This window comes from Perognathus longimembris, chromosome 19 (assembly GCF_023159225.1).
Source record: "Perognathus longimembris pacificus isolate PPM17 chromosome 19, ASM2315922v1, whole genome shotgun sequence".
NCBI classification, from domain to species: domain Eukaryota; kingdom Metazoa; phylum Chordata; class Mammalia; order Rodentia; family Heteromyidae; genus Perognathus; species Perognathus longimembris.
The window spans coordinates 14,615,861-14,629,123 of NC_063179.1; the positions used below are offsets into that span (position 1 = coordinate 14,615,861).

Below are 13,263 nucleotides of genomic sequence, written 5' to 3' on the forward strand. Positions count from 1 at the left end.
AACATCACTACCAGACCACTGGTGATGAGTGCCTGAACTGATGTTCTGGAAGTCAAAATAATAACTCTCCAAATTTACTGTGCTTGTAAGTCAATAGCAGTATGGGAACTTTTTAGTTACTCCATTGATTCATTTACACAGAAAGAGTACTTTGGCATTTATTAAGCAGAAAAAACATACTCTAGGAACCAAGGGCATAACAATAAACCACACCAATGGAAATTGTCCAGTTCAGTGGGTTTTATTTTTGATGGTAATGGGAATAGAGCTGCAAGCATTGTGCTTGCTAAGCAGACCCTCTCCTATTTATGCCACCCCTCCAGCTCCTTTTCTTTTCCTTTTTTCATTTTGGTGATGTTTTTGATAAATAATGTCTCACTTTATGTCTGGCTTGTCATCTGCCACTTTGTGCTTTTTCAAATAACTGAACAACAGGTCCGTGGCACTGGACCCAACTTTTGTTATTCTCATGCACCTGGATCAACATTCAGGCACACCCATGCTTAGCCATTTGCCAAAATTAAAACAAAAAGGTAAAAATAGTAGTTTAAAAAATAGAAAAGAGCTTTTATGCCAGATCATAGCTAGGATTAAAGGCATGAGCCACTAGCACTCAGCTGGTTCAATATTCCTTTTTAAATCGTGGAGATATAATTAAATTTCGTTATCAAGGTGATGTACAAATGGGTTACAGTTACATGTGTAAGGTAATGAGTACATTTCTTGTCCAACATTGTTACTCCATCCCTCCTTTTTCCCTCACTTTCTCTCTCTCTCCAGTCACACCCCACCCCAACAAAGTTGTAAAGCTCATTTCCAACATATTGTCTGTGAAGACTGTTGCATTGGTTCACCCTTTTCTCCTTATCTCACCAACTTGTTCTTCCCCTTCCCTCCTCCAATTCAGATAAATATACATACAAGACACAGGGCACCAAAATTAAAAAAAAAATACAATGCCAACAATGGATAAAGCGAAAGAAAAAAGAAATAACTTCACATAGTACATTAAAAACAACACAGTGAAATCTCTTGTTCACTATCTTGGAGTTCATTTCGCTTAGCATCATCTTTTATGATCATATGTACATAGTTATTGAACAATTGTGCTCCTCTGCTAGGACTCTCCGTCACATATACAAATTATTACAATTGAGGGAAACCATAGAGTCTATGTTTCATTAGGTCTGGCTTATTTTACTTAATATGATTTTTTCCAATTTCTTTTTCTTTTTCTTTTTCTTGGGGGGCCAGTGCTTGGACTCAGGGCCTGAGCACTGTCCCTGGCTTCTTTTTGCTCAAGGCTAGCACTCTGCCACTTGAGCCACAGTGCCACTTCTGGCCATTTTCTGTATATGTGGTGCTGGGGAATTGAACCCAGGGCCTCATGTATACGAGGCAAGCACTCTTGCCACTAGGCCATATCCTCAGCCCCGATTTTTTCCAATTTCTTACAAATGGGGAGATGTCAGTCTTTCTGATGGAAGCATTGAATACCACTGTTTATATATAATGTGGTAATAATTTGTTTTGTTTTGTTTTGTTTTGCCAATCCTGAGGCTTGCACTCAGGGCCTGAGCACTGTCCCTGACTTCTTTTTGCTCAAGGCTAGCACTCTACCACTTGAGCCACAGCACCACTTCTGGCTTTTTCTATACATGTGGTGTTGAGGAATCGAATCCAGAACTTCATGTACATGAGGTGTGCACTTTACAACTAGGCCATATTCCCAGCACCTAATGTGGTAATATTTTTAAAACTTATTTTATTTTCTTGATATATGTGGAAAGGAGTGGCTATAAAAGAGAGTGATTTATGAATTCAGTACATCTTGATCAGTGTCTCCCCTTTGAACCTTTTCAGCCACCCCCATCCCTTTGTTCATTTTTTTCTTCAATTTTAGGTTGTGTAATGAACTTCTTGAAACTTAGCAACACTATATAATTCATATTGATCTGTGTCATCCCTTCAAAATCTTCACCCTCACCATGATCCACATCCTCCCTGTTTTCCTCAGTTCTGTGGCATATAAAATAAGTAGAACATATGCAAAAATGAACTACGGGTGATATTTTTTACTGTTAATGTATTGATGATGTACTCAAGGTTTACTTTACATATGTCACATAAAGAAGTCATTTCTTTTTGGACAGTGTCACGCCTTCCCTTGCTCTCTCCCAGGTTTTCTCTCTCATCCTCACTCACAATTTGTGTAATTTCAACATAGTATCTAGTGACTATCACTGCTACATTTGTTCACCATTTGTCCCACCATTTCTATGCCCCACTGGCCCACCCAAACACAGACAAACTGACAAACAAAAGAAAATAAAACAAAAACATCAACAAAGAAAACAAAATCTCTTTTGCATTTCTTGGAGCTCAGTTCAATAAATATTATTTGACATGATTACATGAAAATAGCTATTGTGCCTTTGTGATGTGATCTTCTCCTACCAGTAGCCTCCTTTGGTATTGAAGTGGGGAGGTTGGGCCTGACCAGCATCATCTTGGCCATGCTGGATGGTAGGGTTTGGCATCTTGTCTTCATTTAATTTAAACAGTTCAATGTGCTAATTTTTGGCAGAGAAAAATTAAACTCATGAGGCATTATGTTGAAAATGAACTATACAACAGGTAAATGGGGTGGGAGAGAAACTCTGGGAAAGAGAGCGAGGTAAGGGATGGTACTGTCAAAAAGAAATATAATCAGTGCCTGACTTATATAACAGTCTTGGCACATCATATTTATTTTGAAATGTAAAAATATTTTTTGTATAGATAATTTGCAATAAAAATATTCATTATTATTTCTTCTGTTGTCTTCACTCTATTGTATAGGGTGTTGTATTGAACATTCTTGAACACATATTTTCAGATATTTCTGTGAATGTATCCATTGGACTCATTCTACTGAGACAATTCATGCAACAAGTATTAACTAATTTTTTTATTTGCTCAAAACTAAATTGAACTTAAATCATCTGCTGAGTACCATAATGCCTTATTTCTACACGATTGACTACTAAAACTACATTTTAATATTACTATTACTATGAGTGAAGAAAACATATTGATGATATGCTGTCTCATCAGAAAATAATGAAGATCCTTTCAAAATTCTAAGAACTAGTAGAAAAAGTATACATCGTCAATAGTGTCCATTTAAGTGGATTTTTGAAAAAAATAGTGGCTTTCTGTATGTACATGTCCTTACTTCTAATGATGCTTATGTAAGTCTGTTGGTGTCAGTCTGGGAACTAATAGCAACTTAATTCAGAGAATTTCACTGGAACAGTACTGGTACTTTCAAATTCACAATCTCTTTTTATAAATACTCATAATTCCATTTGACTTTTTCTTCTTTTTCCATTGCTATTGACATCAAGAAATAAGAAATGTTTATGTTTCTGTTGAATTTTGTTAGTGGTTAAATTTGAATTAACCTTTTTTTTTCATGAAGAAATCTGTCAGGGTGAGTCACATTCTCTAAACTTCTTAAAAACTACTCTAAAGTTATTACACTTTTAAATGAGCTCTGAATTAACCTATAACAATGTAAAAATGCAGTATAAACTCTGGATTCTAATAATATGAGATGCTTCATTTATTTGTTTTATTTTCATGGAAATGTCATCAAACTCAAGGTTAATTTTCTTTATAAATATAGTTCAAATTTTAGCTCTTGACCTCACAAGTATTTCGGTCCAATTAACTTTTTCACACAGCTGTATAAATAAATCAAGAGTATTAGAAAATAAGTATAATGGCTTACTTATGGTTTTTCTAACAACTTCTCCAACCAGAAATGTAAGTGAAATCAACCTTACTAAATCTGTATCTGTATATATTTATTTTTGTTTCTAATTTTTATATTTATATATGATGTAAATACATATTTATTATATTTACATATATTCATCTATATTGTGTTATACTTGTGTTTTTCAAGCCATATAATGTCTTCCAAAGTTGTTTGTCTCAAAGAAATATAGAAAATGGCCAAATCATTGCAATAGCCCTCAAAGAATCTCGATAAAATAATTTATTACCTTGTTTTCACATGAGGAAGCAAATATTCATTTCCTCTTCTTTCATTTAATTTTGTTTATGTACATTTATATAGGGTAAACCTCATTTATTTGGGGGAAAAATCTCATTTTGTGAAACTGACCTATATTCTACACCTGTATAAATATAAATAAGATAATTTCCCCCATAAACTTTATAGGTAATATGGTGAATGAATTGTCTAGAATAAGTACAATAAAAATGGTTCTGGATGTTGACACATAATTCAAATTGAATACCAACAGAAACCTTCATTTCCTCTATAATTTCTGATCCACAGAGGGAAAAGAATATTACTAGCAAAAATGTTAAAAATGCTGCTGACATACAAGAGACCATTCTTATCACAGTTCACACATTTCAGCTACCTTTTATACTACAAAGTTCCTTTCAATATAAATGCAAACTCGGCTTCTTTTCAGCTTTATGCAAACGTAAAATGGGAGACTATTTCTATCCTTGACCAGGAAGTCAGAAAAGAGATTGCATACTGTATTTTTTCAGCATTATTCACCATGAAAATGGACAGGATGAAACACACATTACTGGGAGTGAAATGACATGAGAGAAAATGAAGATTCACTCATTGGTCATATTACATCTCTCAGAATACAAATGAAGGTTATGGCCTTGAACACATCATTTTCAAGAGGCAATTTTTACACTCTGGAGAGTGCTAACTATGGCAATGTATTTTCATTCTCTTTCATTCATTCCACATTTAGAGAACTATCTCCTCAGAAAGCCTGTCTTTGCATAATAATATCCATTTTGTTTTCAACACACAAAAATAATTAAATGTAATAACTACAATGAAAAAGAAGGGAATTTAGAGTGAATCACTATCATGTAGCAAACACATTATGTACATTTGCTATTAAAAAATGTACTTATAGGAACAAAATGTATTTGGGCAATACAATTTATTTCAGGATATTCTGTTGTAAATGGTATCCTCTTTAACAGTGAAATCTGTTCTTACTATTCTGACATTTGTCTCTAAGTTTGTATATGTGTATGTGTACCTTTATAGATATGTGTACATTGGATTTAGAAAATGTAGGGAGATCACAGTTTCTTTTTTCCCTACAGATTACAAGTAAGTACATTTAACAAACAAAACTGTGATAGGAAGAATGAAAATGTGTTTGCAAACAGTGCAAACAGCAGGGCTGAAATCAGGAAAGCAACTCCTTTTGCAATAGCCTCAAAGGAAAAAAAAAAACAAAAACACAATTTAGGAATAACCTTAAACAAGGAAGTGAAAGAACTCTATGATGAAAACTAAAAAACCTGTAAAAGGAAATTAAAGCAGAACTAAGTAAATGGAAAAAACCTCCCACGCTCCTGGATTGGGAAGATTCACATAGTGAAAATGGTAATACTGCCATAGGCTATCTACAGATTCAATGCAATACCCATCAATATCCCAAAACTATATATATATTTTTCTTTTGGCCAGTCCTGTGGCTTGAACTCAGGGTCTGCACACTGTCCCTGGCTTCCTTTTACTCCAGGCTAACACTCTGCCAACTTGAGCCACAGCGCCACTTCTGGCCTTCTCTATATATGTGGTGCTGAGGAATCGAACCTAGGGCCTCATGTATATGAGGTAAGCACTCTTGCCACTAGGCCATATTCCCAGCCCACCAACAATATTCTTTAATGCAATAGAGGAAGCAGTCCAAAAAATCATACAGAACAATAAAAGACCTGAATGGCTAAAAAGAAAATCCTTAGCTGGAAAAACAGTGCTGAAGAATATCAATACTAAACTTCAAACTCTATTACAAAGCTATATTTATTAAAACAAAAACAAAACAAAACAAAAAAACAAACAAAAATAAGTTTGGCATTGGCACAAGAACAGGCCTGAAGACCAAAGGAATAGAACTGAAAACCCGGAAATAAACCTGCAGACCCAGGGCCACATAATGTTGGATAAAGGGGCTAAAAATTAGGAATGAAGACAGCCCCTTCAACACATGGTGCTGGAAAAAATGGTTAAACAACTGTAAAAAACAAAACAAAACTAAACTAAACTAAATCTAGACCCTTATCTATCATTTTTCACCAGAATCAATTCCAAATGGATCAAAGGTGTCGAGGAAAATGCAGATACCCTGAAAACATTGAAGGAAAGAATAGGAAAAATACTTTTGCTGCTTGGCACAAGTTGAAACTTTATTAACAAAGGCCCAGAAACACAACAAATTAAAGAAAGGTTGGAAAAATGGGATTACATGAAACTGAAGAGCTTTTACATGTTAAAAGACATAGCTTGCAAGATAAACAGAAAGCCCACAGATTGGTACAAAATCTTCACTGGCCATACAACAGACATATCTAAAATATACTTAGAACTCAAAAAATTAAATCCCCCCCAAAAATTTTTTTCAAAGAAACAACAACCCCATTAATAAATGGGCTAAAGACTTAAAGAGAGACTTCCTTGAAGAGGAAATGAGAATGACCAAGATGCACATGAAGAAATCCTCACCATCACTGGAAATCCAAAGCAGGGCTGGGGATACGGCCTAGTGGCAAGAGTGCTTGCCTCATATACATGAAGCCCTGGGTTCGATTCCCCAGCACCACATACATAGAAAACGGCCAGAAGTGGCGCTGTGGCTCAAGTGGCAGAGTGCTAGCCTTGAGCAAAAAGAGGCCAGGGACAGTGGTCAGGCCCTGAGTCCAAGGCCTAGGACTGGCAAAACAAAACAAAACAAAACAAAAAAACAAACAAAAAAACCAAAGAAATCCAAAGCAAAACAATACTGAGATTCCACTTCACTTAGGAAAGAATGGCAGGGATGTGACCAAAAGTGAACCCTACTACACTGTTGGTGTCAACCATGTCAAACTATGCTGAACTAGTCCCAGCTAGACTATTTTTCAAAAGGAAATTGAAATAAAGATATTTTCAGAAAAATAAGCATTAAGAAAACGTATGGATTATGGAATAAAAGTTACAGAGTAAATAAGGGGGTTACTAGGTTTTCATAAAAATCCAAAAACCAAGTAAGCTCTTTATCTGAAATTAGTGTAGTTATTATATCTTAAAATGGAAGTGTGCCAGAAGGTTAAATCAGACTGTAAGACTACAGTTATAAGAGAAGGTATTGGTATGGGTAAACCCCAAAGAGGAAAAATGAACTCCACTACCACCTCAACAGGTAAGGGATTACATTCGATAATGACAAAGTTAAATCAATCAGAAATATAAAGGATAATTGGATATTGACCTAATAATTGAATAAATTAAATGAAAGAAATATTCAAAGGCAAAATTAGAAAATGCAACTATTACATATGCATTATCATAAAAATAAAGAAAACTTAGTAAGTGGAAAAACCTCCCACACTCCTGGATTGGGAAGATTCACATCGTGAACATAATAATACTGCCATAGGCTATCTACAAATTCAATGCAATACCCAACACTATTTTTTTAAATAAAGACTAATAGATTAAACTCTGTGGGAGTACATGGTTGTAATTTTTTGAAGAAAAATATTGGCATAGGGGAAAAGAGCTCTCATTATGCGGGCAAATACAAACACTATACAACCTTTCCACCACAGAACAAAGGAGTTCCTCACTTCAATTTGCCTGGTCAATTCTAATTCATTTAAGTTGAACATATTTTTTTCCTCTAGTTATCATGTGTATTTCTGAATATGTTGATTTTTTTCTGATTACATCCATTGTCAATTCTAACTATAAATCCTTCTGTTTATTGAGTGGGTTGCACTAAACATGCATTTGCAGGTCTAAAGTGATCTAACATTTTCCTAACACTGTTCTCATGCACACCATCACATTTTCTGACTCCATACCTTCCTGCCTGCATTTCAGCACTCTAATAATTATATAAAGGTAAATGTGATCATCTACAATTTTTAAGGTAGATGCAGAGGTATCTGAAGTATCAGATACTTTTGAACAATACTGAGACCAAAGGTTATACATGGATATATTCCAAATATAATTGGTATCCTCATATCACATTTTTATGGAATTTAATAATTTTAAATGGGTTCCCAGTTACTTTTTTCTCTCTCAGTAAGTAATTTTAAGAAATCCACTTAAACTTTTATTGCAAGTGTGTGTAGGAGTACTTCTAAATCTTACAGAGTTTCGAAAGTATGGTGTTTGTAGTAGGAGGGAACTAAGATGGATTTCATCTCAGTAAATACAAGTACAGGAAAGAAAAAAGAGCAAAGGCAAGACACATCTGATATTTAAGCCATAAAATGCTTCATGCTATCAGTGTTTCAGGATCCAGACTAGCAAACATTCCATAAGGACTTTGGAAATATCAGCACAATGTCTTTCATTACTATAATGACAAACATTTACAGAAGGAAGAAAGAAAAAGAAATGGCACCAACACAGGCTCAAAATAATAAATAGTGATTTTAGGAAACAGAAGATTTATCAAAACAATTGACATTTTACCATAAGCATGATTCTACCCAGAAAGAATGAGGATGAAATTTATGAAAAAGATGTATCTTAATGGAATTTAGCACAAAGAAATGAGTTGAGGTTCAGGCAAATGAATTCAGATACTACTTGGGAAAATAAGTGAGGATACAATATAAAAAGAATGTAATAACTGGAAGAGATTTTTTAATGCTAACTAGAACTAAGAATGTAGATGAGAAAACAATATAGGCTGAATTGTTTGACTTTCAGCACATTTAATTATACTCAAGTATGCTTTGGTTGTTTTTCCATAGTGGTTTGTGCAAGAAATTGGTATAATTAGATAAAAAATGCTAGTGTATGTGTTTAAAAATCCTTGACAGAGGAGACTCCAATGCTTCCTCATAAAGAAATAATGAGTATTTGTTATTAAATGTGGTGTTGATACTGATTGTACCATTACAAAACTTATGAATGCACCAAAGCCTTGCATTTTATTCCACCAATTAGTGTACATATGTCTCAACTATAAAAGTGTGAAATGTGTTCCTGAGAATTAAATGTAACAAAATTAAGAAAAGACAAGATAGTGTGCCCTAACACAGTGGTCCATTGAAGTACAGCATTGGTAGTAGGCATTAAGATTTAGAAAAGACCCTATTTTTAAAAAAAGATTTTTATAGAATTCAGTGGGAAATAAGATTTTGTAAACTGTCCTGAAACAGGTTATAATGCATAACATTTTTGTCATGTGTTCTGAGCTTATACAGGCAACCCATAAAGAGAATTGTGGAATATGATGTATACATAAATCAAAAGCTGTTGTAGTATGTACTGCTCTGTAAGTAATGGAATTCTAAAACTCTCATAAAAAAATTACTTAGCTTCTAAAAAACATCATATTATACCATAAAAATTCATCTGGTGTCCTTAAGTGAAATGGAGACTTTATTTATCTTCAGTGTGATATTTATACATAGTAAATGCCATGTTTTTAGTCAGAGAGAAACTTGCCTGTTGTATCCATTATTTCCATTGAATTTTAGGTGTCCATAGACAGGTAGCATGTGATTCCACGCACGTAACTGTGAAGTAACCATGGCACATTTTTAACCATAGTCAAATGTAGACCAAACACTGATCCCTTTTACATGTGGTACTCTTGGTTCCTGCTGTTTTCTACAACAACTAAGCGAAATACATCATGGAGGAGAAGACATAGCTTGTAAATGTTAAATCTTTCAAGATGTGTTGACTATACTCACTAGGATTTCAGCTATGAAACAGCAAGCATTTGTGGAATACATCTATGAAAATTTGAGAGCTAACTTTATAACAAAGACCTTATTGTGTTAAGATAGCTACTGTTATTTGTGTTCTTCACTGAGTTTTGTTCCATAAACTGAAAAACTGCTAGACACATAAATAGACACACATGAGGGACATGGTAACAAACAGTACAAGAAATGAATCCAATGCCTAATGTATGAAACTGTAACCTCTCTGTACATCAGTTTGATAATAAAAATTTGAAAAAAAAGAACTTTTTAAAAAACCCACTTTAATAATGAATACATATGCATTAAGGTTGACACAAAGCCCTTTGACAAAAAAATTAGTTGTGATTTTCCACGTTAAAGTAGCATAGGTGTTTTAGTTTTGCACACATTTTTGTAGGTGTGCAAAATATGAAAATAGTTAATGCACAGTTTTAATTGAGTATCTTTTCTATACGAAAATCATTCTTCACATGTTGGATTTTCCATTTGAAGATCATGGCCTGTCATTGTGGCTAAATCCACCTAATAACTTAAGTTTGTTCTGGTGTAAAAAATGTGATCATTGTTTCCTCAAGGTAAATGACAAAATATTTTATCAAATGTAAGTAAATATTTGTACACTTTATTTGCATCAGCTATATTTTATTAAAAATAAAACAGTATATTGCTGAAAGATGCAAAATATATGTTGTGTATATGCAAAATATTATATATATGCATATATATAACAATTGTACACCGGTGATTATTCTGTTTATAGAAGAAGTATTTTGTTTTTATTTAAAAATAAACTAACATAGTGAATCATTAAGATTAGCAGTGTCTATTTTTGTCTGTGGCTATTTTTCTGAATCTATGAAACTTCAGGCATGAAATCATTTAGCTATGGTCCTGTGACCTGGACATGGCCTTTATAAAGTGTCTCAGAAATAAAGAATTACAAGATAGTTTCAAATCCTTAGACAGAGAAGACATAGATGCTAACTGGTTGAACTTGAAATGTCTCGATGTTACTTATTAACTATATTTGGGAAAATGGTGTTAATAGAGGGATGCCGAAGGATGTTACAAGACTAACCTGAGGAGAAACACAGGGAGCAAAGAATCAGCAAGTGATCCATATGGGGTACAATAAGCATGACCTAGTGAACCAGCAGACAGAGACATCAAAGGGAGAGGGAAGAATAGGTTCTTATTAAGGTGGTGCTTGAAAAGATATATCAGACAAAACACAAAATTGAAGTAGTCCTGGATTTTTGGCAATTTCACAGAATAAATGTGCTTCTATTTGGAAGATTGTTATGTCAAGTTCTTTTTATGGTTTCACTTTTTGGCTTAGTCTCACTTATTTGCCTGGTGGTTTCAATACTCAGACCATTAGAGTCACATGTGGTTCTTGTGTGCCATGGATCAAGCAAAGAAGTTTTCTGTAGAGAATGACAGAATTTAACACCTTGTAAGCTTCTATCCTCTGATTTTGATTGGACCTATATATTGGGCAAAACACAGTGAGCAAATGAGTACAGCACTTACTAGTGGAGACAAGGAGAGAGATTGATAGTTAAGTAGAAAATGATAGGTACCCAAAAGACCATTCTATTAAAGACAATTCTATTAAAAAAATGGGTAATGAGCTTTAAAAGGTATTTTCTATTATCATATGCACCTGTTATACACAATTGCTGCAAGTGGCATATTATTATGCCTTATCTTAGGATAATGCATTTTTTTTTCTTTTCTGCCTTTTCCCCCTTATTCTGCCTTTAAACTTTATCCTGGACTAAATCCAACTTAATAATAGCTAAGAAATGCAAGTCTAAAGACTATTTTTTTTTTTTTGGCCAGTTCTGGGCCTTGAAGTCAGGGCCTGAGCACTGTCCCTGGATTCTTTTTGCTCAATGCTAGCACTCTGCCCCTTGAGCCACAGAACCAATTTTGGCTTTTTCTATATATATGTGGTGCTGAGGAATGGAACCCAGGACTTCATGTATCTGAGGCAAGCACTCTTGCCACCAGGCCATATTCCCAGCCCCTGAAGACATATTTTAAAACAAAGTATACTACCCCTAATAATGACAAAGTACCTACTAGTAAATGTCAACATATAAACAATTTAGAGCAAATAAGCAATTTTTAACATATAAGCAATTTATAGAGCATTGCATTTTATATTTTGCTTTGCATCCCATAAGATATGAAGTAATTTACTCATTGCTTTACATTCAATTACCAGGAAAAAATACTGCTTTACATACATACTTATAAAACTAAGTAATTATTGTTTATTAATAGTGAATCAAAACTATATGTGTTGACATTGATTGATTTTGGCCTGTTTTCTTGCTTATGTAAGTCTGGAGTATGAGGATTGCAGGTATAGCCCATGATATAACCCCTGACTCACATTTTGAAGATAGTTACAGACACAAAATTATATTAAGCAACTGAATATGTTAAATTCCAGATGTTACTCATGTATTGCAAAGCATTTGCAATAATATACATTCTCAACATAAAAACCAACTAAATATTATTAGATAATCATTAGTAACATGGGACGTTGATGAAACACACACACACACACACACATACACACAAGCAAATGGGTATCACTTTCATTTTGGGGATTTCTCACATACACACTCTTACCTTGCCTACATACTGTGTGTCTGAACCCGTGTATTCTTCCAACAGGAAGAACTGATTCCACATCCAGCCGCGCTTCGTACGGTGGAGCGTTTTCCCATCATCCTTTCTCAGACTTACTATTTGTTCACTCTGCAAATGACTGTGAGCTTTTTCTTCTAACAAAGCGTTGTCCACCGTGTGAAAGATGTAGGCCCAGAAGAATAATGGCAGGCAATGGTATGTCCTCATTATCTGTGATTTCAATGTATTTTCTGCTTTTCCTGATGAGTAGGAAGAAACAAACAAAACAAAACAGTGGCTTTACTAAGTTGCATTTCACTTTTTCTTTAACCAGAACAATGAATAATGCAGGATAAAATGAATGCCAGAAAGTGTCAATGACAGCTCTTATCGTATTGTGAGAAAATACAACCAACTACTTAGCCAACCACAATGTTTACCTGATTTCTTCCCTCTGAATTTGCTTTTGCTACTGACCTCATTTATCACCTTGAAGGATAAATTAGAGAGACTTCACTATTTTTTGCCGAGTTCTTACTTGGATTCTCATTTTGTGTGGAATGTAGATATTTAAGCAGGAAATACATTTTATTAGAACAATAGATAGGCAAAATGTAGAATCCTGTAGATCATCTAAGCTGGAATAAGAAATTCCCATTTGTTTTCATCATGAGGTAAATCCATAGGAGGATTTTGAACATATTATAGAAAAGAGAATCTGGCTGTGAACTAGAAAAAAAAAGTCAGGGAGGGGGTGGGGCGGTATGAACCAATGCAACAACGATTCTAACAAAACAATATGTTGGAAATTAACTGTATACCTGGGGCGGG

General features: G+C 34.2%; 1 protein-coding gene across 1 annotated transcript in view; it reads right to left on the reverse strand.

Annotated features, from left to right (window-relative positions):
* The window catches only part of Cdh9 (cadherin 9), a 60,945-nt gene extending 48,285 nt beyond the window's left edge, over positions 1-12,660 (reverse strand). The window contains exon 1 of the mRNA XM_048368206.1: positions 12,433-12,660. Within this exon, the coding sequence (XP_048224163.1) occupies positions 12,433-12,660 (228 nt within the window). The remainder of the gene's footprint in view (positions 1-12,432) is intronic.
* Positions 12,661-13,263: the final 603 nt, after the last annotated feature.